At 44.5% G+C, this 25826-nt stretch overlaps 1 protein-coding gene across 1 annotated transcript in view; it reads right to left on the reverse strand.

Moving 5' to 3' along the window:
* Nucleotides 1-25826, reverse strand: part of CLTC (clathrin heavy chain) — a 987367-nt gene that overhangs the window by 459768 nt on the left and 501773 nt on the right. Inside the window, exon 14 of the mRNA XM_078679837.1 lies at nt 3724-3887. Within this exon, the coding sequence (XP_078535963.1) occupies nt 3724-3887 (164 nt within the window). The remainder of the gene's footprint in view (nt 1-3723; nt 3888-25826) is intronic.

Here is a 25826-nt window from a genome sequence, read left to right on the forward strand (position 1 = left end):
TGTCATCGGCGTACATGTGGAAGTGAACATTGGATGCTTGTAGCAAGGTGGTGAGAGGTTCCATAACTAGGTTAAACAAAGTTGGGGATAGGGAGGATCCTTGTGGGACGCCTAGCGATACAGGTGATGGCGAAGACATCAAGTTGTTACTCTTGAATTTCTGCGATCTGTTGTGTAGAAAGGAAGTGAACCACTTGAGCACAGTTCCAGATATACCCATTCTTGTGTTTAATAGATCCAGTAAGTTCTCATGTTTGACGGTGTCGAATGCAGAAGAGAGATCAAGAAGGATAAGGAGGCAGGTATGTTTTGATCTAGGATTTGAAGGGCGTCATCAATTATGTGAGTCATAGCAGTTTCTGTGCTGTGATCTGCTCTGAAGCCTGATTGATGAGGGTTGAGTAGATCAAACTGATTAATGTGTTTAGTCAATTGTATTTGTGCGCATTTTTCCAACAATTTGGCAAGAGTCGGAATATTGGTAATGGGACGGTAATTATTTAGATCAGAGGGGTCGGCTGTAGGTTTCTTTAGTAGAGGTGTGACTTGACCAATTTTGAGGGAGTCGGGGATGGTCCCTTGTTGAAGTGAACTGTTGATAATTTTAGTCCAGAGTGGGAGGAGGTTTAGATTTTCCTCTCTACTTTCATTCACACATGCTCCACTCTGCCACAGCCAAGCATGTTGTTCCACCGAGCATGTAATGTGACATAGATTTGTAGAGCGCTCAGTAAGTATGAGTAAGTATTTTTTTTTATTGTATTTGATTAATTAAAACCATTACAAAAATGCATTTAAGTGAAATGTTTTGATTAAATGACTTTGAGCAATGCACTGTTAAAAGGTTAAGTATCGGTGCACATGTGCGCAAGTTAAAAGTACAAAGTGTTCAGAGTCTATTTGCTGGGGGCCTGTGAAGAGTTAGTACGCTAGTTGTAGTAACAAGCATCTTTTGCTAGGATGCTACTAAAAATAGGAACTTGACAAGCTTTCCATTCAGTTGTGGATCCAGTGGATTGAAGCATGCCAGTAGTGCTTGTCTCCGTGTGCGTATGCCACGTTCATTAAAATTAGTTTTTAGCAGGTCAATCCTTTCCTTATTAAGCTTTATGCAGGAACATATGTGTTCAATGTCCTCATTTCAAACTCCACATAGCTGGCATGAATTCATGTAGTTCTTTCTCGGCCATGGTGGAAGATGAGGTGTGGCTGACCGGATTCCAACCTGTGCTTTAAGGAGGCTTCTTTAGACTAGCTTGAGCACCCTAGTTCAAAGTATGCCAGTGATCCAAATGATTTATAATTGGATAGTGTCATCCATGCATGGTTCCTGTGTGCAAATGCAGCTTTGTCTTCTACAAAGGAGAGTTCGACAACCTTATTAGTGATGGTTTTAAAGTGCAAATGCGTTGTTGGGATTTCCTATAGGTCGACTAATCCCGTTATGGCGAGTGATTCCTCCAGGTAGGCATTGGCCGGCAAGGTAGGTATGCTTCACAGTTCCTGCCAGAGCTGGTGATTCAGTGCGTTTGTGGCGGAGTTCTTAATTTTAGGCCAGCACTTGATGTACGAACCTCGCCTTGCGAGGAGTTGCTTCGTCAGACCAAGTTAGAGCCGAATCTGTGCCAGATTTCATTACTGCCAGGAATTGCTAAAATCACAGAGAAACATGTGAATGCCATCTTGTCCACATATCTGGGAGAGAACAGCTCTTTTCACTCTACGCAAACAGGTTTTAGACCCCAGCAAGGCACAGAGAGCCTTGATTGCGGTTACTGAGGAAACCAGAAATATTATTGACTCCGGAGGCTCGGCAGCAATTATCCTCCTGGACCTGAGTGCAGCCTTCGATACCGTCAACCATTATCTGCTTATCTCTAGGATTAGAGAGGCAGGGATATCGGGGTTGGACTGAGGTGACTGGAGTCTTTCCTAGACGGCCGCTCATTCCAGGTCTTCGAGGAAAACTGCACCTCTAGAAGCATGCCCTCGAGGTGTGGGGTGGCACAGGGTTCATCCCTGAGCCCCACCCTTTTTAATATTTACATGAGCCCCCTGGCCAAAATAGTTGTGCCCTTTGGCATCCGAATCGTTACATATGCTGACGACACACAATTGATAGTATCCCTCAACCAACCAGGACACAGCCCAAACAATCTACCCAATTGTCTTAAAACAATCTCAGCCTGGATGGAGCGCTCCTTCCTTCAACTAAACGGATCAAAAACAGAATTGATGCTTCTGAGTAAACCTCTCCCAGAGGGGTCCACCTCCATGTGGCCTAATTGTCTGGGCAGCGCCCCAACCCCCAAAGACGAAATAAAAAGCTTGGGAGTATGGCTGGACAATAAACTAAAGATGAAAGTCCAAGCGCAGAAGGTTGCAGGATGCTGCTTTGGATTACTAAGGATGATGAGGAACGTTTTTCCGATATTGTCCTGGGAGACTAAGAAATTAGTGGTCCAAGCATTAATCCTCTCCCGCTTGGACTACGTGAACGCTCTTTATGTCGGATCACCACGATCCACAATAATGAGACTCCAGGCAGTGCAGAACTGTGCAGCCCGAGCAGCCATAGCTTCGCTTCACTGGCTGCCTGTCGCACAGAGGATTCAGTCCAAAGCCCTGTGTGTCACCCACAAGATCATGGCTGCCAAAAGTCCGCCAATCCTACAGTCAATCATTGTCCCATATCATCGCAACAGAGCTCTACGCTCTGGAAACAAACGCCTGGCCACTATTCCGAGAATTTGCAAGACCAGAAGTGGAGGCCAACGATTCCGGTATGTTGCCTCCAGAAGATGGAACACCCTTCCTGACTATTTTCGGTTAAAAGAAGATCATCTGGCTATTCGTAAGCATCTGAAAACATTTTTATATCCATCCAGTTAAAGTGGTTACTCAGACGAGGTTCTTAGCACTGGGAGGCCTCATGGTAGCCATGCGCTTTACAAGTACCTTTTCATTTCATATCTCAGATTGCCTTTTCAAGGAAAAATCAGAAAACTAGGCTTTCAACTGGACTAATCCACCTGCTACAACCTCTTCCTTCCAGTACCAGAACACCCTCTTTGGAAACAAATCGGAATTAATTCATACAAGCTGTACAGTAAGCTGTTTTATTTTGCTATTGAGAGATATATGACCTGTTTTCTTTAGAGCTATTCTGTCTAAGCCTTTCCATGCCAAGTAAAATTGCAAAATACAAACTAAAATAAGCTGGGAACAGTTTGCTACACTTTTGTATTCGACTATTCTGGGTCTGTCTGAAAGTAGTGAGCAGGGTACACTCTGGGATAAGCACTGAGTGCAAGGTAAGAGTAGTAGGAAAAGTATTACACATACTGTACTTAGTCATTCAACAAGCGTTTCGGTGATATGTGCCAGAATCCATAAAATGTTAGCTAAATGTTCAAATAAACAGCAGCCCTTCTAAACTAGCAATTACCTGGCTGTAATAGTTATTTACAGGGAGAGAGAACTTTTTTGACTTCACTAGGAAAATTAAATGTTTTATTGGCTTTACAATTAAAGAATGCACGATAGCAGGCTCCAAAATGTTGAAGGATACCCTTTAAAAATTCCACACAAATTATATAGTCACCATTTTAGGATTGTATCCTACTAAAGATCATGCAAGCACTGTTGAAATGCCAATTGTGTAGGTCATACCAGCAACCACCATATACCAGTAGCATGCTTTCGCTGCGGTCTAAATCTTACCTTCAGGAAATTTTTCACACGCTCAGGATCGTAGCAATTGCTTTCTCTGCAAATACGTTCCACCTCCTTAATTTGGCCGGTCTTGCAGGCAGCTTGGATGTATTTGAAGTGAACATCAGGGTCCTGGCTGAAGTTAACAATGGATCCCAAGAAATAAAACAGACCTAAAACAGGGGAAATCAAAATATATAAACCTAAACAAGTTGTTCTCATAAATAATTATTTTGACAGATAAATGCTGCTGACAACTTCTATAAACATGGGGACATTTATATTACAAATAAATGTTACCTTTGGTAATTCTCTTTGTGAAGGATACTTAAGCAACCACAGCAGTAGTCAAATGTAACCAAATGGAGGTGTAGGCAAGGCGTGACTGTTGAAGATGGCGGTAACAGACAATGTCTTGTACGGACTGTGTGAGAGCATGTTTGGTAAGGCAATAGTGCACAAAACGCTACTCTTTGCAGGTCTGCATGCCTCGCATAGAATGCACATACATTCTTTAGAAATTTTGAAATAACCAAACTGACATCAGGAGCAAAATTGCAAGATTGAGCTGCTGCGGACTGGGGTGCTGGAGTTCTCCGTTGTTTTGCGTGAGAAGATCTGGGCTGTTGTGAAGCTTCTTGTGAGGAACAAGGGGGAGTTCTAACAGTGGATTACTGTAGGAAGCTGGCTCTGTATGGATAATGTTACTTATGCAGGAAGCATCTGTTCTTGGCATGTTAGAGCTGTTTTGCATACTACTGCCATCTAGTGTTGGGTCCGGATGTTTGCAAGTTGTTTTCCTTCGAAGAAGTCTTTGAAGTCCCGAGGTAAGGTGACTCCTCCTTTTGGTGATAGTGCGCATGGGCATCGACTCCAATTTTAGATTGTTTTCCCGCAGAGGGTGAGAAAGGAGTTAGTAAGTGCAGAACAGAGATGTCCATGCGTATGTATGTAAACTGAGAACTGCAACAACTACAGGAGACTGTGGAGGCGGGTCGGCGCATATTTTGTATACAGCTCTATATGCCAAGAACAGATGCATACTGGGTAAGAAACATTATCCGTTGGAGGCATGTGAGCCATAGATCACATGCTTTGCATAGACTATAAAGCAGTATGCTGCCAGAGCGGTGGCTAACCTGTAGATGTCTGAAACAGTGTTTTAAATACTGCCTGGCCTAAATTAGCTTGTTGCCTTGCTCGCACATCTACACAATAATGCCTGGTGAATGTGTACCATGTAGACCATGTTGCTGCCTTAAAGATGTCAGCTAGGGGAATATTCCCCAAGAAGGCCATAGTAGCCCCTATTTTGCGAGTGGAATGCGCTCCAAAGGTATTATCAAAGTTCAACGTAATATAGTAGAGCTCTTCTAACATCAAGGGTATGTAGTGCGTCCTGCTACAGAATCAGGTTGAGGAAAGAACACAGGTAACTCAACCGATTGATTGATCTGAAATTCAGAAACTACTTTAGGGAGAAATTTACAATCGGTGTGAAGAACTACTCTGTCTTTGAAGCTGAAAGAAGGCATCTTGTATAGTTAATGCCTTGAGATCACCAGCTGTCCTCAGTGAAGTTATTGCGATGAGGAAAGCAACTTTCCACGAGAGGAATTGTAATTGGCACCTATGCATTGGTTCAAATCGTGGACCCATTAGCCTTGTAAGGACTGTTTAGGATCCACTGGAGCAGGTGGGACTCCTGGTGGTACCACCCTTTTTAATCCTTCCATAAAGGCTTTAATCACTGGTACTCTGAATAAAGATAAGTGTTGTCTGTTGTGTAAGTATACAGCTACTGATGCCAGATGTAACTGAATAAATGTGTAGCCTAGTCCAGACATGTAACAAGTAACAGATTATGTTCTGTACAGAAGAGTCAAGAGTATTGATATTGTTGCAATAGGTAACAAATTGCTTCCATTTTGCTGCATAACATGCCCTGGTAGTATTCCTACGGTCTGGTGATAGGTGTAAATAACCAAACTATGACTTTATGAGCCAGATCGGCAGGTTGAGTTCTTTGGGATTTGGAGGCCTGATTTCGCCATGGCTCTGAATGAGGACACGGGAGGCGTAATGCAGCTTTTGGTGTGGAACTACTGCCTGCATTGCCTTTGGAGAGCTGGTGTGGGAACCTGTAGACGAAGCTTGGGCATTTTATATTTTCTGCTGAGGCAAACCTGTCTATCTGAGGAAATCCCCATTCCTGAAAGTAGGGGAGAAGAACCTGAGGATGAAGTTACCACTTGTGGATTTGCTGCCTCGGTCTGCTGATCAAGTCTGCAATCTGATTGTTTTCTCCTGTAAGGTGTTCTGCCAGGAGATTAATCTTGTGGTGAATGGCCCATTTCCAAATGACTTGTGCTAGGCGTGACAGTTGGAAAGAGTGCCCCCCTGTTTTTGTATATAGTACATAGCTGTCATGTTGTCCGTGTGGACTAGGACAACTTTGCCTACAAGGCGAGCTTCAAAGGCTTTGAGCACTAGAAACACTGCTAGTAGCTTTAGGTGGTTTATATCGAGATTTTTGTGCTTTAGACTTCACAGCCATGGGATTGTGTGATCCTGTGAGCACCCCAACCAGTGAGCGATGCATCTGCTGTTAGTACAGTCTGTGGAACAGGGTTGATGAAGGGCTGCTCTTTGGATAAAGTTTGTGGGTTCCACCACTGCAGAGAGCAATGGGTGCGGCTGTCTACCATCAGCCAGATTGGTTAATCGACCCTGTGACTGGTTCCACTGACTTGCAAAGCATTCTTGTAGGGGATGCTTGTGATGTCTTGTATGGGGTAAGATTATGATGCAAGACGCTATAATTCCCAGCAGTTGCATGAAGACTCTGGCTGCTAATGAGTGATTGGGCTTAAACCGAGTGAGAAGAAACTGAATACTATGAATTCTGGCTGTACTAGGAGAGGCTAGAGCTTTTTGAGTGTCTATGGTGGCTCCCAGATAAAGCTGTGTGTTTAAAGGCTGCAGATGGGACTTCAAAGCATTCACTGTACACCCAAGTTGACGTAGTAGGTGAATTGTGGATTGAGTGTGTTGGAGACACTTCTGGTACGGCTTTGATGAGCCAGTCATCCAAGTAGGGGGAAGACGTGTATTTGCTGTCTTTGATGAGCTGCGACTACTACAAGGAATTTGGTAAGTATTCTGGGAGCAGTAGTGACTCCAAACATTAGTACTTTGAATTGCTAATGTTGACCCGCTATCACAAATCTGAGATATTTGCATTGAGGGGGTGAATTGGAATGTTGAAATATGCGTCCTTTAAGTCTAGAGTAGAAAAGTCACCCTGTTGTAAAAGTGGGAGCACTTGTTGAAGTGTCACCATGTGGAAATGTTCTGACAGTATGTAGTGCTTCAGTTGTCTGAGGTCCAGAATAGGTCTTAATGAACCGTACTTTATGGGAATTAGAAAATCCAAGGAGTAAACGCCCGACCCTTGGAACTGTAATGATAATGGATCTATTGCTTCTTTTAGCAAGAGAGACTGGGCTTCCTGTTTGAGCATGTGCAAATGTTTTGTTGACCGTTTGTGAGAATGAGGTGGAATGTTTGGAGGATTGATGGTAAGCTTCAGGCAATAACCATGTTGGATAATTCCTAACACCCATTTGTCTGTTCTGGATTGCCAAATGGGGAGGAACTGTAGATGTCGTCCAACAAGTGTTATATGATCGGGGGGAAGATAGGTAATTCACTGCTTGTTAGGGGAAGGGCAGTTACGGGATATAGAACTCTTTCCCCTATTCTTGCCATGGTTTCCTCTGTATAGTCCTCTAAAGAAGCCTCTTGAGGAGGAAGGTTGAGTGTTGACTTTATACGAAGAAACATTGGTGTGAGGATGTGGTTTTGGACCCCCCACGGTAAAAGGAGCGACAAAAGGAGCCCCGGTTTGAAGGAGACTGTAAGGCTCTCATAGATTTAGCTACCTCAGTGTCTTTTTTCATTTTCTCTAACGCCTGATCAACTTAAGGCCCAAAAATATGCTCTTTATAAAATGGAGTGTTTAAGATGAATTGCTGGACTTCAGGTTTGAAACCAGAAATCTTCAACCAGGCACGTCTCCTAAGTAACAAGTAAGTAAGTGGAGAAGTGTGGCTCACTGGTTAGAGGAGGCAGACCTGGAAGCAGAGGTCAGCCCGGGACCAGGGTTCAATTCCTGGCTCGGCGTGGTCTTGAGTCCTAAAATGTCCATGGACTTGACAATTCTCGCTCCGGTGCCTACTCGATTCACGGGTTCACACTCTGCGACTCTGGGCAATAGCTTGCTTAATCTCCACAACGGCCCCTCGCGGCGGGATGCCTGGCTTTCACCTTGCGGATACCCTGCCGGGGTTATCTCACAGGGGAATACCAGGACGGGTTCCCTAAGCAAGCGCTTAGAAACCGCTTGGTGATTTGCGCTATATAAATTCCTGTACATAACACACTAGTGTTAATCTCTCGAGCTGCGGTATCAGCAGCATCTAAGGCACATCTATTAGAGGAATTAAAGGAGCGCTTTATTTCCTATATTAAATTCTGTGCTTTAGCTTTGTGCTCATCTGGGAGATATTGGAGCAAATGCTCCATTTCGTCCCAGTGCGCTCTATCATACCTGGCTAAGAGGGCCTGGGTGTCGTCAATGCACCAATGATTCACCGCCTGGGAAGCTATCCGTTTGCCAGAGGCGTCTATTAATTTTGGCTCATTGTCCAGAGGTTGGAGCATCTCCAGAGGTTTTAAATGAGCCCGTTTACGGGCATTAGAGACAAGGGAGTCTAGGGCTAACTGCCCCTTAATGAAGACTGGATCAGACTGTGCAGGCTTATACTTCTGATCTATTCTGGGGATCAGAATATGAGCACGAACAGGGTCCTTAAAAATTTCCTCTGCATGTCTCATCATGCCTTTGCGCATAGGGAGAGTCTGACCAGATCTGTGTGTACTACTGAAAGTAGTAAACAAGAAATCATCTTCTAGGGATTAATTGTGTAGCAGTACCCCATGAAATTGTGCAGCTCTAGCGAGCAGTTCCAAATAACATACATTGTCGTCAGGAGGGGAAGGCTTTGCAGGGTAAAAGTCTGGGTCATTATCTGCAGGTGGATCAATAGTGTAGCCTTTCCATGGATCTACAGGTAATTGAATATTCCCATAATCTATGTCATCATCAGGCTATGAGGGTGAAGAGTTCTGTGGTGCGATATGTAATGGTTCTAATGTTAAAGAAGGTGGTGAAGGTGTCAGGGAACGTGGTGAAGAGGAGGAGGAGAAGGGTTAGTACTCGCATTCTTTTTTAAAGGAATCTTATATGGTATGTCCTCTGACTCAGGTTTGCGTTTGTGAGGCAGTTTGGTAAGAAGATGTCCTGTATCAGGATTAATGTAAAGTTCCTTTTGTTTAGGATCCGATTTGGGAGGTGGAAAGTCGAAAATAGGATACTGAAGCTTGAAAGGAGCATCTTTCGGTTTCAGCATCGACTACTTTGGTGCTGTTATGGAATAACTTTTCGGTGCAGGATGTTTCGGCTCTGAAGTAGTTTTCAAGTTCAACGTTGAGGGTTTCAGCTCCAAAGCAGTCTTCGGCTTTGAGCTTGAAGGTTTTGGCTCCCTGACCGAGTGTGGCCGACTCGACCTTGGCCCACAGGTGGAACCTAAGCCTTTTGCTTAGTTTGAGTAAGATTTCTGGGCAAGGGGTATTCGGTACTCACTGGACCTTGACCCTGCGGTATGTCCTCTTCCATCTGCGAGTCAGATTCTGGAATGGATAAGGGCTGCTCTTCCCATTCCTCTTTGGCCCCTTGTGCATCGAATTCTTCTTGCTCGGATCCTTCATCGAAGATGTCTGGCATGTATTCAATGTTCTGGCTTTACGTTTCACGACATCGAGCCAGACTATTGTGGAGCGTTTTCTTGGATCGAAAAGTTCTGCACGCATCGCAGTCTTGTTCATTGTGCTCTGGAAATAAGCACAAGTTGCACACTTTGTGCAAGTCTGTGCACAGATATTTTGCGTGGCACCAAGGACAGAACTTAAATGGAGTCTGTGCCATCGACTGCAAGGTGGAGCAACGTGGTTAGGCCAGACACCTTCCACGAGTTCTCCGATCGAAACTGAAATTTTCTTCGAATGACACGTTGTGCAGAGATGTAGAAATACACGTACGAAACAATACAGACGTGGGTAGAGTGGATTGCGCACTGAGGAGAACCTGAACAATTTCGAACCTGAGCGCAGCAATGCACATCCAAACCCATTGGTGAAAAAAACCAATCTAACAATGGAGTAGTTGCCCATGGGCACTATCACCGAAAGGAGGAGTCACCTTACCTTGTGTCAGAAAAAACTTCTTTGAAGAAAAACAACTTTCAAACACTAGATGGCAGGAGTATGCAAAGCACATGATCTACAGCTCACATTCCTCAAACATGATATTTCCACTAGGTGGTAATACTGTGCACAAAGTCCAGGGGTTGAGGGCGAGCAGCCTTAGGCCTAACACAGAGGAGTGTAAGAGATTTACTGCACAACAGCGATCAATAATGGACACACAACTCAAGGAGATCAGAAACATTTTATAAAATGATACTTTGACTTTATTTTAAGACCTAGTCTACGTAATCAAGTAAGCATGTTTTTAATTAAAAATACTTTGCAGCCCTGCTGTTCTCTCTAAATTTCACACCATGTACTTTAGGTACATCACCAATTGGGATTTGGGTCACTCTTATGAGTCCCTGTACAGCGTACCATAGGTGCACCCAAGGCCTACCAGGGGGTGCAGCATATCTTTTGCCACCCATGGCTGGCCATCCAAACTGACAACTGGCTGATCACTCAGCTGGGGCAAGGTCGTGTAATCACCCCTTGCTTAGGTATAGTATTCCTATACCTACCATTATATATAGACACATATGCACCTGTAAGTCACTCCTATGGCAGACCGTAACAATCCTGAAGGCAGAGTGCTTGGTTGTATGTGAGATGGTGCTCTAGCATGAGCTGAGCCTGTCTGCAGCTTTCGGAACCATGTCCTTATAGCTGTTCTATGATATAGCCATACCATATGCTCTTAAGTGCATTATAATCCTCGCGGTTATTGCTAACTTTGGTTTGGCTTTATCAAAACATGTCGTGTAAGGTGTCATATGCTTTGGAATACTACCCCCTCGCCAGTTCTGGCGACGGGAGTAGCATTCCACCCTTCTAGAGGGAGAAGACATGTTGTTCCTACTAATCCCGGTTAAAGTTAACCAGAGCCTCTGCATCACAAAATGGATGCTGCTGCCACAGACAAGTCTGACCTCCTGCTGCTGGGAGTCCTTCCAGCGAGGGAGGCTTGGACAATAGGTTTCCTGTCTTGGGAGGTGCTAGCACCACCCCAGACAGGCCATAGTGTATTGGGGCAGAGAGGGCTGAATGAAATGAGACACAAGGTGTCCCATACATAGTCCAGTTCAAACCAGTGCTGGGGCACTCCAGCCCCGGGGCACTCCAGCCCCAGCGCGAAACTGGACAAAGGGAAAGGGGGTGTAACCGGCCCCTTCCCAGGTCCCACCCATAGGAGGGACCTAGCATGTAATCCAGCCCCTAAATTTGGTATATAGGTAGGAGCTGAGTCCCAAGACTTTAGATTAATCCTGACAAACTTGAAACGAAACTCTGGACCTTCGACGTTCTACTTGAAGATAGAAGACTGAAGAATCTCCCTTTTGATCAAGGAGTGACCACCCTGTGCAAGCAGGCACCATCAATCGATCAACGGTTTGCTTTGTCGACGCTCCCGCTGGAGCCCGTGCGCAGAGCCTGACAAGACCCGGACTTCCAGACTTCCAACAGCCCGATCCACAGTCACAGCAGAGCTGAGACCCGTGGAGGCGACGAGAGACGTGGGACCGGCCATCTTGGAAAGCCAGCGAATTGCTTTCCGTGCAACTTCTGAGGCACCCTCGAAGTTGTGCATTGGGGATTGCGAAGCCCCAAGCCCGAGCACCAACTGCACGGAAGATCAGCCCTCCACACTCTACGAGTTCTGTGTGCGGCCCTTCTGCATTTTTCTGCTCGATGTGTCTGTCCGGTCACTTGCCCATTGGCTAATGGCCTCTGTGACGACAAACCTTTTGATTTACACCGTTGGTCTGGTTGCTCCAGACTGGCCCTTGCTTTCCTGAAAAGGAGAAGTCCATCAGACCTTGCTGGTCTGATCCGTAAGCCATCTTCGATTCCTGCGTGGGTTGACTTTGCCAAGGCTTGTTGACTCCAATCCAGAAGCCGACACTGCCAACAGCGAGAGCCTTCGTGGGACAGTCCGTATCCAGCTTCTGGTCGTCGTCGACACCACCTGGTCCAAGTGGCTGCAGAGACAAGCTTCACAACATCACCTGATTGCTTCGCGACATCACCTGGTTCCTTCCTGGTCACTGGCTAGTGACCCAGACTCTGTCCCCTCTGCTTTCAGGTACTCTTCATTCTCGATCCGCCCTTGGATCCACCCGGACACTTTCCTCCTGGTCGCCTGCAGCATCTTTCTTCAAGGCTCCATAGGATTCAGCGACACACTTTGACACCTATGCCCGACACACTTTGACACATATGCACCCGCTTCCTGTGGGTGAGGTAACGCGAGTACTTCTGTGCTCCTGTGGGTATTTACTATCATAGTGTCTAACTTTCAAGTAGCTTTCTCCTTGTCCATCCAGAAGTGACCTAAAAGAACTAGTTTCCAATTCTTTCGTTCCCATTATAACTCTATGGTAACTTGCATGCGTGTAAAGACACTGCACACGGATCCCGTGGGCCTCCTACTTCCTATCCTTTGGTAGTACAGTGTAGCCCCAGCGATTCCTAGGCCCTAGGCCTATCGTTTATTCGTGACGTGGTTCTTATACCACTATTTTAGTATATGGTTCGAAGTGCCCCATGGGCATTACTGTATTTTGTGCAACTTATTGTATTATAATTGAGTATCTTGTTATGTGATTGTGCCTCTGACCTCATAAAGAGTTCAGAGGATTGTGTTAGAAATAAATACATATATATTTTGATATACAACCTGTGTGGTGTCCTTTCACTTGGTATTAAAAGGGTTACATATGGTAAAACAGCTGGCTTCACATGCCCTCTTGAGTTTAGCCTAAGACTGCTTTGTCCATGCTACCACTAGGATAGCTGGTCTATAAGGTTGACTTTACAACCATCAATATAAGGGTTGTTTGGACTGGTGCAAGGTCCTCACTAGAATAGTGAACATCATATACCAGGCCAACTTCTCACAGGCTTACATTGTAGTTTTTGTATTATTTCTTTGCCAGCCCTGAGGAAGTCGCGGGTTTGTTGTCCTGTACGACGAAACACGTTTTGGCTGGACTCTGCGCAAGAACTAAGATTAAAAACTGTTTGCTTATCTTTGAACGCTTCTGAATATACTAATTGTATTTTAACATGTCTCAAAAGAAGAAAAAAAGATTGATACATTGGTGTGCAGGGGCTTGATGTTAAATGTTTGGGATCTTTTGATCTACTTTTGGAGGTGTTGGATGATTGCCTCCTCCCTATGCACCCAATAGAAACTAAGACGGAAACCATATAGTTGAACCGCAATTCTGTGAGCGCCAGTGCAATCCGGGGTATAATCATCCCATTCCTACTAGCATGATGAGACCTGATTCAACAAACCTCCATCCTACAGCATCACAACTCAACGGTGGCAATAATAATTGTGTGCTTAAGATGGCTGAGAAGGATCTTTCCACTGCACCAGTACTTCACTGCATCAAACTAGTCATGGACTTTATGATGCAGAGGTTAGACTACTGCAACATTGTCTACAAAGGAGCTTCTAGGAAGAGAATTTCAAAAACAGAGGATAGAAAGCTAGAATCTGCTTTCCCCCCCAGAACATCTGAGCACACCACCCTTTGGTTTCAAAGACCTTCAACTGGCTTCCTACGACTTAGAGAACAGAAATAAAAATTCTCTGCATCAGGAGGGATATTATACTGCACAGAGGGCAGAACACTGAGTTGAGCTCTGAGATTGAGACGGCAAGCCGCGATCTGAGAGTGATTCAATCCGAGATCGACCATTCAACAAGAGTTTTCCTGCCTGACCGCCACGGACCACGATTCCAGCCGGACGTGTCCCCACTACGGCAATTGGATTTGACTATCGATGGTGTCAGTGACCCTAATCCTAACCCGAAACATTCCTACAACGATTGGTGTAAACCACGATCTACTCGTGATACTGACTTCAAACCAGATCTGGTCCTGTTAATACCACGTTTGTGGTTGTGTGTCCCCTCCAGTCCTGATGAAGACCCCACAGCAAGATAACTACTGATATCTGCACGTCTGAGGGTCGAAACGTCGACATCCGTTTATTCTCTATCGTCAACTCCACACCCCATTGCTTTCATTTATTGGACTGCTTGGAGTATGATCATTTTTGAATAATCCAATGAACCTGTTGGTCTCATTTTTGTGTACATAGTTTGTAACTTTGTCAAATGATCGACAATTGCTGATTTTACTGTCACTTCTGAATCTTCACTCTCTTCCTCACCAATTCCCCACACCACTACACCACCCCTCCCGCTTCTCTCTCTGGGGCACCTTGTAAACTATTGATCTATTATTGTGTATAATAATCTTGCATATCCAATACGCATTCCCATTGTGAAGTAAACAGTGTGGACTCAATTTATGTTTCTTTGATTATTTTCATTAGTGTGGTTACATGTTCCTATGCTACTGGGACCCTTTCTTCTCACTTACTGAGCTCTGAGATAGAGCAACACAAGCCTGAACAATTTAACCAGATCAAAGTGCAAAGCACAAGGAGGCGGGCCATGCGTGCAAGGACACAGATCTGGAATGGACAATTTGCAGATTTAAGGTACCCACCTAATCTGTTCACTTTCATTTAAAAAAAGAAAAGCCTCTACAGGCAGGCCTTTCCCTTCCTGCATGACAACATCAAGACTACCGCCTGTCCTTCCAAACAGGAGGGCCCCACAGAGTTTAGCTTGTTCTCAGTGGATTCCTAGGTATGAACACTCACATAACTCCCAACATAACTTCCGCAATGCAGTTGGTTTCAAATGTCCAAACAATCTGTTTTAATACCTAGGATTGTGTTGAAAGCCCTGGTGGGAAAGCTTTATGAACTACCATCTTTGAAATTAGATATCACATCAGATCTAAATAGTTTGCAAAACCTGTATATTTCATGGCTGGGCAGGGCGACAGCTTTTAAAGGGAAGGTTAGAAGTGTCAGAGCCATCCCTATATGGAGAAAAAAAGAACTAAAAGATGTTAAAGTTCATATGGCAGGGTTAATCAATGGCAAGCAGGATGCTTTGGCTACCAAAACAACAGATAACTAAAGCCAAATCACTGGCACACTGATCTCTAAAAGACCTCACCACCTTACCTTCACAATTGACATTTCAGCATTCCAATAATGAACTTTCTCCAACAAGCAGAGGTAAAGTGTATTCTCAAAGACAGAAGGTATATTGCAGAATCATAGAGGACATGTCTGAGGAAGACGCCATCAACAAATGTAAAAATGGATCGAGTGTCTAAAGGAAGACCAACTGGAGGCGTATCAAATTGGCATTGGCTCCCACAACCAACTTTGAGGAATGCAGCTACAGGTCTCTGGACACAATATTAGATAATGAACATGACATTCACAAGTATGGAGGAGTTAGGCAGCAAATGTTTGTGTTTTATGGTATGCAAATTGGAAGAAAAAGAAAGGGGAGGGAGAGGTCCAATAGTTTCAGGGTGCAAGGAATTCTGGGTACGAATAACTCATATGAGCCGCTGATATCACAACTACCTGGACCCCACTCATATCTGCTGTTAAAAAAGGTGTGAGCATCAGTTGCCCTTGGATACCAAACAAAGTCCTACAAACGTTTAACCACAGAACATTTACTGTTGCAATCCATGTGTTGGGTGACTGGCCGCAGTAAACTTTCTGTCCAGCTACAGCAGTACTCGTACCCCAAATCCTCATTTAACTTTTGTTTCTTTTTAAATTGCTGCTCTTATTTTTTATGGGTTTAATTGGAAGGGCAGCATCCTGGGAAAGCAGAAAGGGCAGAAAACTGGCCAGATATTGGATCAGCTTCCACAACTACCATTTTTGTAGAGAGTTTTTTTAAATTTATTTTTAATTGGGGGGTCTGGGGAAAGATTGATTAGGACCATTGTCTCTGCTCTCATTTTTTTGTTATTTACAGAAGGAGTCACCAGAACCCCTGCTTCTTTCCATTCATTTTTTAATAGAATTTCTCCATCTGCAACTCCTACGGTACTTTATCCAGCAGTATAGTGCAGGTGGAGAAAAGCATGTGTCAAGGAAGCACAATTTAAGCAAATAAAAACAGAAGAAAAGATTGACATGCCACATTTGTCAAACTTGTAACATGGTTATGGCCTTCACTTCTTCCTACCCCACACAATATGTCTACGAATGCATAGAGACTGTTTTTTTAATCAGAAGAAGGTGGCAATGCAGAATCCTAGGACATTTGCGGATTCAAAGATATACTAGCCTTTTAGGGAATGAGATTTTAGTTCAAAGTTTATTTGCACGATTAATTAAATACATCACAAACCGTCATAATAAAATCAGTAAATTATAAAGAGAACTGGTACTTTGAACCAGAGTTGTATATCAAAATGCTAAGCCAGCAGACTCATTGTAATATATTAAAGGAATATAAAAACAAAATATCGCAGGTCCATGTGTCTAGGCCCATTAACATTTGATCACCTTTCACTCCAAGCGGTTTTAAAGTGCGTGTGCATGCTGAATAAGAATACATAGCTGAAAAGCAGCAACAGTTTGCTGAATGGCAAATGATTACTACCAATATAGGGGTCACAAAATATAGCCAGTATGACCTAGATGAGTCACAAGAAATTAAATTCAAAAACTCTTTAAACTCAAATTTAAATATTATGTACTCCAATTTGCCAGCTAACGGTGCCAAAATTCACCTCACCATATTATCTTTTGAAGTCCTGCACGTCCTTTTTAAATACAAATGTAAAAATCTATATCAAAAACACCTGAACAGCTTTCGACACCATTATTCCGCCTCATTCCAGCAAATCATCTGTTTAAAGTGCAAGTGCAGTTGAACATCCGAGAGTAAATCTCATGGATTCCTTCCCATACAAGAGCAGAAGGCCAGCCATCACAAACTTTAAATACACTGCCAAGCTGAGCACAAACAAATATAAGCGAATACTAGTAAAACTGCTAATGCTATTTAACCACTGTGCTCAGAATGGTTACTGCCGCCTTAATATATTTTATAAATCGTCCAATTGGCTCGGTTCACCTTTGAAACATTCCTCTACCGCAGCTCTATATGTTCTAATATTCCGCTTTCTAAAGATTGGTACAAGCCAGTAGCGTCTTTGTGCACTCAGTGTGGTGCATATGCAAATAATATGCTGAAGAGTTTCCTGTGCTGTACCAGAGCCCCAGCATAGTTTCCTGACGTGTCAGCCGGAGAAGTTTGGTAGTTATAGCCAACTGAAATGGATAAGATAAGTAAGATGGCAGCGACAGAGGCTGATATAGGTCAACTGAGCATAGGTTCTAATGTGGATTTCCTCAAATTCGTCATGGGCAGATAACATCCTTGCCTGTTTGGGAGGATTCTTGATAACTATTTTGTGGAAGGAATAGATGCATCAGGCCTTTGGCTGCAAGCTCCTTGATCGAATTTGTGCAAAATTTATGGAGATACAATTCCATCTCCTTAATAACACTCCATAAAGCTGTTTAAGCGAGCCACATTCAGCGCCTCTCAATTTTGCAGAAAGAGAAAGGAATGCAATCTTGCAATGTCAGGTTTAATTCCAGATGAATATGTGGCTGTGCCGTGCACTGTGGTAAATGAAAAAAAAAACTCTGTAGAAAAGGATTTATACATTATTCAGCCCAAAAAATAATCAATCTTTGTAAACAAATGATCCAGGTCACAGTAAGCATCAATTTGCTTTCAATTACGTTACAGATGACAGAAAGTTCTGAGCCTGAGGAACAGCTGTGATGGTGATGGAAAGCAAAAGTGAACGAGTTCTCCACTGATGTCAATGATTTGAGCTGCGAGGCTGGATGGGCACAGCTGTTCAGACCCCCAAGTATTTTATTGAATTTGGCCTTAGGATTTTTTGGGTCATTTCAAAATCAAGCCCTAGTTTTTTTTCTTTCAAAAACCAGGATCTTAGTTTTTGACGTATTGATGCACAGCTTATTCTCTTTGAAATAGTCTGCTAACGCGTTCAAAGACCGTTGTAGCTTCACTGTGGTGTGAGCCATAAGACTAGTGTCGTAAGCATACTGGAACAGGTGACAGCTGAAGCCTTAAATTTTAGCTGAAACTCCCATAGCGGAGATCAAATAATCGTTAAAAACTGCCAGGTATAGATTGAAAAGTAAAGGGCCAGAAAACAGCATTGCTTCAGGCCTCTGTGTGGATCTTTGCCAAAGTGGCCCAGCTCCTGGATACTCGCACCTTAAACCATGTTTTTGAGTAAAGGCTTATGATGGCCGACAAGAGACGTGCAGGAATACCCCTGGCTACTAATTGTTTCCCCACTGCCGTCCTCTGTCCACCTTATCAAAGGCTGTTGCAAAGTCAATAAATACACAAAATAAGAAGCTTGCCCCCTTTTTTATTGCTAGATCCATCAACGCTTATATACCAGATGGGAACAGGATGTGACCTAACGGCTAGGGCGGTCTGCCTCAAATCTGGGGAACTGGGTTCAAGTTGCTGCAACGACGCTCATCCAGTAATTCTGGGCAAATCACTTCATCTCTCCATGCCTAACAAGGTCCTTATGTAAAGCAACTTGTGCTCATGCACTTTGGGTCAAGTTCGCGCTATAAAAATCTCAGATAAAAAGATTAACCTCTGTATGCTGTATTGGCTGCCAAATGAACCTTTATAGAGGTAAACGGTAGGCCTGATCTAACCAAATACAATAGGTAGGCAAGAATAACCTGTTCCTGCCCTAGAATTGGATCATGGCCATTGGTGGTGCACCATAGTTAGAACCGCTTCCATTTGAAAGCGTATGACTTCCTCGTAGATGGCTCCATGATTCTTTCTCAATGTTCATACAGTCCGAAGGGAGACTTAGATGTCCATATTGGGGGACCTCAGGAGCCATGACGTCAATATCAGAGATGGAAGGTTGGGATGGAACACCCTCTGAGTTTGGATAGCCGGTTCGGACGGCACGGCAACCTCCTGTGTGGGGTCTCGGATAGGTGAAGAAGGTCCAGATACCACCACTGGCGAGGCCACTCTGGTGCAATCAGGATCATCCTTGTCTTGGCTCTGTAGAACTTTTTGATTACTAGTGGAATGATCAGAATTGGAGGAAAATCGTAATGTCTCTGACCAGTCACTAAAAAGAGCATTCCCTCTGGAGCCGGGCTGGCGAAACCAGGCTGCGAAGGCGAATCATTTTGCATTTGTCACATCCGCAAACAGATAGTCATCTGGAACACACCATCGTTGGAAGATGTCCTGTGCGACCTCGTCTTTAAGCACACAGTTGTGAGCTTCGACGTAGTTGCAACTTAGGGAGCCTGCATTACATGGAGTGTGCCTGGGAGATTAATCGCAGATATGGTCAACTTTCTCGCCAGCAGCCATTTCCATATGGCTTGACCCTCTTGCAAAATGGGTCTTGACCTGGTTCCTCCCGGTTTGTTCAGTTAATACATGGTCATGGTGTTGTCTGTATGGAAGGAAAGAGTGACTTGAACGCTAGAAGTATGGCTCTTAGTTCCAACATACTAACGTGATAACCCTTCTCGACTTCTGACCACAATCCCTTAACTTGGAGAGAACGCGTCCGTGATCAGTGTCTCACTGGGCAGGTACTGATACAAAGGGTCTCCTTTCAACAAGAGAGAATGTTTCATCTACCATCGGAGTAAATCTTTGGCCATCTGAGGCAGAGGCACTGTCTCTTCCCAGTGGTCCCACATCCATGACCACTGCTCCTTTAATGCCTGCTGGAGGGGTCGCATCTGCAGTCTGGAACTGGGGACAATGGAGATGCAGGATGCCATGGAGCTTAGAAGGAAGGATACCTGTCTGACCGTGGGGTGCAGAGTGCGGGAAAGAGTGTGACACTTGCTGATTGAGTATAACCTCTCCTCTGAAGGACACATTTGCTTTTGAGGTATCCAGAGTAGCACCCAGGTAGTGAATCCTTTTGAATTGGGTTAAAAATAGACTTTTTGTAGTTGACCTGTAGGCCCAAAGGCCTAGCTCTCGAAAGCAGCATTGAAGGTGGTTCTGCAGTAGAGAAGGTGACAAGCTTTTCAGCAACCAGTCGTCCAGGTAAAGATGGACAATTATCTTCTGTTTGCATTGAAAAGCTGCTACTACTGTCATGCATGTCGATAACGTGCGAGGTGTGTATTTGAGCCCAGACAGGAGGACCTTGTGCTACCTGGAACCATAATTATTTCAGGAGTTTTTGGAATTTGGGACATGAAAATATGCATCCTGAATGTCTATGGAGCACATCCAATCCCCTTGATGGAGCTGGGGGGAAATTTGGTGTAGTGCCAGCATCCGAAACCTCTCCTTGCGGATGAACTTGTTTAAGAGTCTTAAATCTAGTATGGGTCAGTACTCTTGGGTTCGACCCTTCCTTGATACCGGGAAGTAGAAGGAGTAAATTCCCTATCGTTGTTGGGGCAAAGGAACTTTATCTATGGCTTATTTTTGTAGCAGAATAGATACCTCCGTCTGAAGTAAATAGTGCTGATGGAAAGATGTTCTCCGAGGTGGAACCATCAGGGTGAGACTTGAATCTGGTCAAGTAACCATTCTGCACAATATTGAGCACCCATTTGACTCTTAGGATTGTTTCCTACTCGTCCATGTGAGTCTTGATACTTCTTACTGATGCGTGGTGGTGCAGACACTACTGCAGCTGGTGTCAGGAAGATTTGTAGTGCTGGTTCAAGCAAGCCATGGACAGAGGCCTTGCAAAAGACCTGTGATGCAATGTCTTGAATATAACCGATGCTGATGTTCAACTGGTGATACACTGAATGGAGGAGATGCCGACTGAGCAGGCGAATAGTCCCAAACAGAAGATCTCGATGCAAACCATGAGGGTGATCTACTTCAAGACCTGGTAGAACAAGAGCGGTGAGAAAGAGACCGTCTGAGAGGTGTTCTGGTTCGTGATCTTGTGGAAGGAGACCTTGTTCTCCTTATAGACCTACGTGGAGGTCTAGTAAAAGTAGTCATTGGTGAAGTACCAGACGAGACTCGGGAAGGAGAGTAGGTTTGTGAGAAATTCAACCCTGGACTACTTTGCAGAACTCTCCACTCTTTGATGCAGCAAACGTGCCGAAAGATTAACTGGTGGCGTTTGCTTTTCTGGAACCGAAAAGTCCTTCGGCGTGATCTGTAAAATCCTGATGCCGAGGACGATATGTCCCTCTCGATGCAGACCGTCTATTTCGTCGTAATGACTGAGGATGTCGCTGGGTTCTCAACTGTGAAACCGCCACCCGCTGTCTCTTAACCAATGGGGAGTGTTGCGAAAAGGTAAGTCTTGACGTCTATTTAGTCTTCGTTGACATAAATGGCGCTGATCGTTTTGACGGCAATTTGTTCCTAGACATCGCTGCATGCTGCAGATGTCCTTCTGACAGATATTGACGCCGAAGAGGAGCAAATCGGTAATTGCCTTGATCTCTCTTTTCCGTTGATGGCGAGGCAGAGCGATGCTTCCTTTCCTCCATTCTGCCCCTGTGTTCAGATCTTTTATGAGAGGAGGGCCCTTGAAAGGTTGATTGCTTTCAAGGCCACTGTGGATCTCCCTTTCCCTCTCTCCTGCAAGCATGAAGCTTGAGCCTCTCTGTCAAGTAGAGTCATCTTGGAAAAGTGCTGGGAGTAGTAACACTTCTATAGATTGTGGGAAGAGGTTAAACACAATACAGACCAAGTGTGGATCAGATTCAGCCATCTTTCCACAGGAACGAAATTTATTCAATAATGCTGGCATTTCTAATAAATATTCTCCAAATAGTCAGAAATCAAGCTAAAAAGATAGCAAGCGGTAAAATATTTCGAATAAAATCAAGAAGAAAGTTCCATAAAACAATTTTTGACAGAAAGCCAAAAACGGACAAGCTCAATGCTCCACCCTCCTCACAAAAGGAGCCGGAAAAAATAACTGACCTGTCACCTGTGGGGCGTTATGGGAGCATGGAGGTCTTAAGGGCATGTCACCAGTTTTATTCTGTTGTGGTTTCTCTATGCAGTCTATGGGTTAAATGCTCGCTATTACTTGCCTTTTTATTTGAAATTAAGGGTTATGTTAAAACAGCAAAGGAGAGAATGTTTTATGTTACAGAAATGCTAAATCAGTGGCGACTGGTGACATTTGAAAGTGGTAAGTGAAAAAGAGTGGGCAAATGTGCATTTTCATACAAATTTGCAGTGTCACCCTCCTCCGTGCAATTTCACCCTGGTGAAATGATGTCCACGTGCTGTCACTCCAGCACAGTGTAACAAGCATGCAGTGCTATTCGTGTTTTGTCACCACTGTGCAGCATCACTACCGCAAAGTCCATCCCCCCCAATGTGTCACCATAGTGTAGTGTAACTGACGTCCAGTGTCACCCTTGGGCTATCATTTATATGCCTTTCCTGTGCAGTGTCAAGACCGTTATCCACACAAGGAGGGAGTGACAGTGCAGACCACAGTTTGTCTGCATAAAGTGTTGTGACACCGTGGTTCAAGGCTCGGTGTTTGTGCAGCACTCTTCAGTAGGAAGTGGTACACAGATCCGATGATGGCATTGCTGGGCCTCGGCTACACATGAAAGATGCTGAAGCTTCGGAGTCAGAAGGTGAACAGCATGATAGTTCTACACTTGGATCCTGACCATTCAATCAATCATTTGTAAAGCACACTACACACCCACGAGGGTCTCAAGGCGTGGGGAGCGCTACTGATCGAAAAGCCAGGTCTTGAGTATCCTCCTGAAGGTCAGCAGGTCTTGGGTCTGTCGTAGGCTCAGTGGGAGGGTGTTCCAGGTCTTGGTGGCAAGGTGGGAGAAGGATCTCGCACCGGTGGTTGTTCTTTGGATGGGCGGAACGGTGGCAAGTGAGAGGTCAGCAGAACATAGCTGGCGGTTGGAGATGTAGAAGGAGAGCAGTATGTTGAGGTAGGCTGGGCCGGTCTTGTGGAGTGCCTTGTGTGCATGGGTGAGGAGCTTGAAGGATATCCTCTTGTTGACGGGGAGCCAGGGCAGGTTTCTCAGGTGGGGGTGGGTGGGGGTGATGTGGCCGTGGCATGATACATAGAGGATCAGTCGTGCCGAGGCGTTTTGGTTGCGTTGTAGTCATTTGATGAGCTTGGTCAAGGCTCCCGCGTAGAGGGTGTTTCAGTAGTCGAGTCTGCTCCTGGAGAAGGCCTGTGTGACTGTCTTTCTTGTATCTGTCGGGATCCATCTGTAGATCTTGCAGATCATGCGGAGGGTGTTGAAGCAGGAGGAGGAGACGGCGTTGACTTGCTTGGTCATTGAGAGCGCTGAGTCGAGGATGATTCCCAGGTTGCGTGCGTGGTCAGTGGGTGTCCATTGCAGGTAACGCAAGCCTCCTTGGTGGCATGTGTTTGTGGGGTGGGGAAGCAGAGGTCATGTAATTATCCCTGTCCCTTTCCTGACAGCAACTGCTCATGAAAATGACCTCAACTGCTTCCATAAACAGTTGCTTGTCTCAGAACTACCCTCCTCCTACCCAGCTTTTCTCCTGCACTGGCTGTAGTAGCACACCCTACACCAGCAAACAGCTTGTTTCTAAGAGTCCAAGGCATCTATAGGAGCGAATGATGGGAGGAATACTGTTCATAGTAACAAATAGAGTCTATGAATTAAACCTGCATGCATGCCAAAGGTGCCAAGCACAGGAGATTATTAAAACATATAGGCATTAGAATAACTGCGCAAAGGACAAACCTATATATACACATGTTACAGACACTCAAAGATGCAAAATGACATGAATATGTAGGAATGCTAAACCCTGCCTTGAAATAAAGAAAAAAATAGGCAATAGATAACTAAGCACGCATACACCACTTCTGCTCACAGATAGCAACCACAGAAAACACTGTGCATCCGCATCAACTACGTACGCGCACTAAATGCACACTACTTCACATACACAGCTACACAACTCACTCCAGCATGCATACACCAACTCAAACACACACACCCATAGATACAAACACAATATTTCACGTTAATCTGTCTTTTGTCGTGACAAAGTTGTTTTTGCCTCACCTGCCCTACAATTCGGGTTGATTTGACCCGTCATTTTTTATGTGACTCGATAATGTGCTCCTCATGGCGCTTTACTTCGAATTCTGCCCGCATTCATGTTAGAACATATTCCCTAGGCCGGGGGGGAAAAAAACAAAGGGAAAAGGAGAGAGCAACATGCCAAGGACAGTGCAGAAAAGAAAAAGGTAAAGTGAACCAGTCACTACAGAAAGTAGTAGAGGTAACACCACTCACCCTCAATCATCTTTTAATCTGGGCACGGTGTCGCAGTTGCAGGCAGGAGGTGCTGCACACCAACAGTCCATGGCAGCGCTTTGAATAAGGCCCAGCTGCAGCTCGTAAAATCACCCTTCAGGCCCTCTCTGCTGGTGCTGGTATGCTCTAAACAGAATACACGAGGCGCAGAGGCATTCACTGTGTAATTGTTTACAGCACGATAGGCCCAACTGTTAGTAATGCTCCAACCCCTCCCTTTCCATGTCGTCCGCTGTGATGACATGGGATAGGGAGGAGTGCTGAAAGGTAGCCGATGATCGACAAGTAGCCCCAGGAGTACAGGGTTGCTACTGTACACGCCCAGTGCTGCTTCAGAATGTGATGTTTTTAGGCGTCATTTGTGGGTGGGTCCAGAGGACCCTCATTATTGCAGAATCGAGCTGACATGTCAGCCTGTACTGCTTAACGTTTACTGCTGTAGTGTTGCCAATAGACACATGCGCACTAAGTAGCACATGTGTCTAAATTAAACCTCCCTGACTTCTGTTTTGTAGAACAGACTCAGCAGGCCAAGGCAGTGAATGCTGCGGCTTCAGAGTAGCTTAAAAGCATGGTCATTGCTTTTAGCAATGGCCATTGAAATAACATTTAATTGGAAGGGCGTAGCCCCTGCGCCCACTGCCAGAAACCGCTGCTATGCTACATAGATCCGTTTTAATTTTAAAAGAAACCCCCAATGCAATTTTGGTATTTTAGCCTATTGGATGGTTTAGGCTGCATGTATATATACACATGTATATATGTATATTTGAAGGTACTAAATACTTAAAGTTTTTTGTTATACATCATATGCAACTAGGTGCCTGCACGTGGGTGGGATTATTCAGTGCTTATGACTATTGAGGTGTATCCCCTGGAAAATAATGTTTTTTCCTTTTAGTTTGTGTCTTGGGGATTCTCTGCTTCTCAACCACTGTCTGCTCTGAAATCTTATTGTCAGATTAGACAATCAGGTCTCCTGATCCTCAGTTCTTTGTGGCAACCTAGGCTGAATAGTATTTGAGGCCATGTCCTTACCTGGTTTGGCAATATTGATACTTGTAGAAATATTAGCCTAAGTGGGCACACCACAGCTCAATCCTTTTTTAGTAAAAACTGGAAAAACAATTTGGCCTAAAACTACTCTCTGCACTGGCTTTTTGTTGATTTTGTTTTTACAATGATTTATTTTTCCTCGATAAAAAAGGTAAGATATTGGGGGCGCCTGAAGTTACCCAAGTTCCTTGTTCCACTGCTCTGTGTTGTCTACCTCTCCTTTCCCAGTTTGATTAGCTACAATGGATTTTTCGTTTGACACCACTGTTTCTTCTGATCTAATAATGCATGGCTTGCACTGGTTTGCCAGAGTTAGTGCCTCATATTTTTAATTCTTCTGACTTATGGATGTAAAACTTACAAGTTATTAATCTGAATTGGTGTATCATGTTTTCTTGGTTGACTAGCTTCAGCTGCCGGCTCCTGCTGCAAAG

The sequence above is a fragment of the Lissotriton helveticus genome, chromosome 3_1 (assembly GCF_964261635.1).
Source record: "Lissotriton helveticus chromosome 3_1, aLisHel1.1, whole genome shotgun sequence".
Classification (NCBI taxonomy): domain Eukaryota; kingdom Metazoa; phylum Chordata; class Amphibia; order Caudata; family Salamandridae; genus Lissotriton; species Lissotriton helveticus.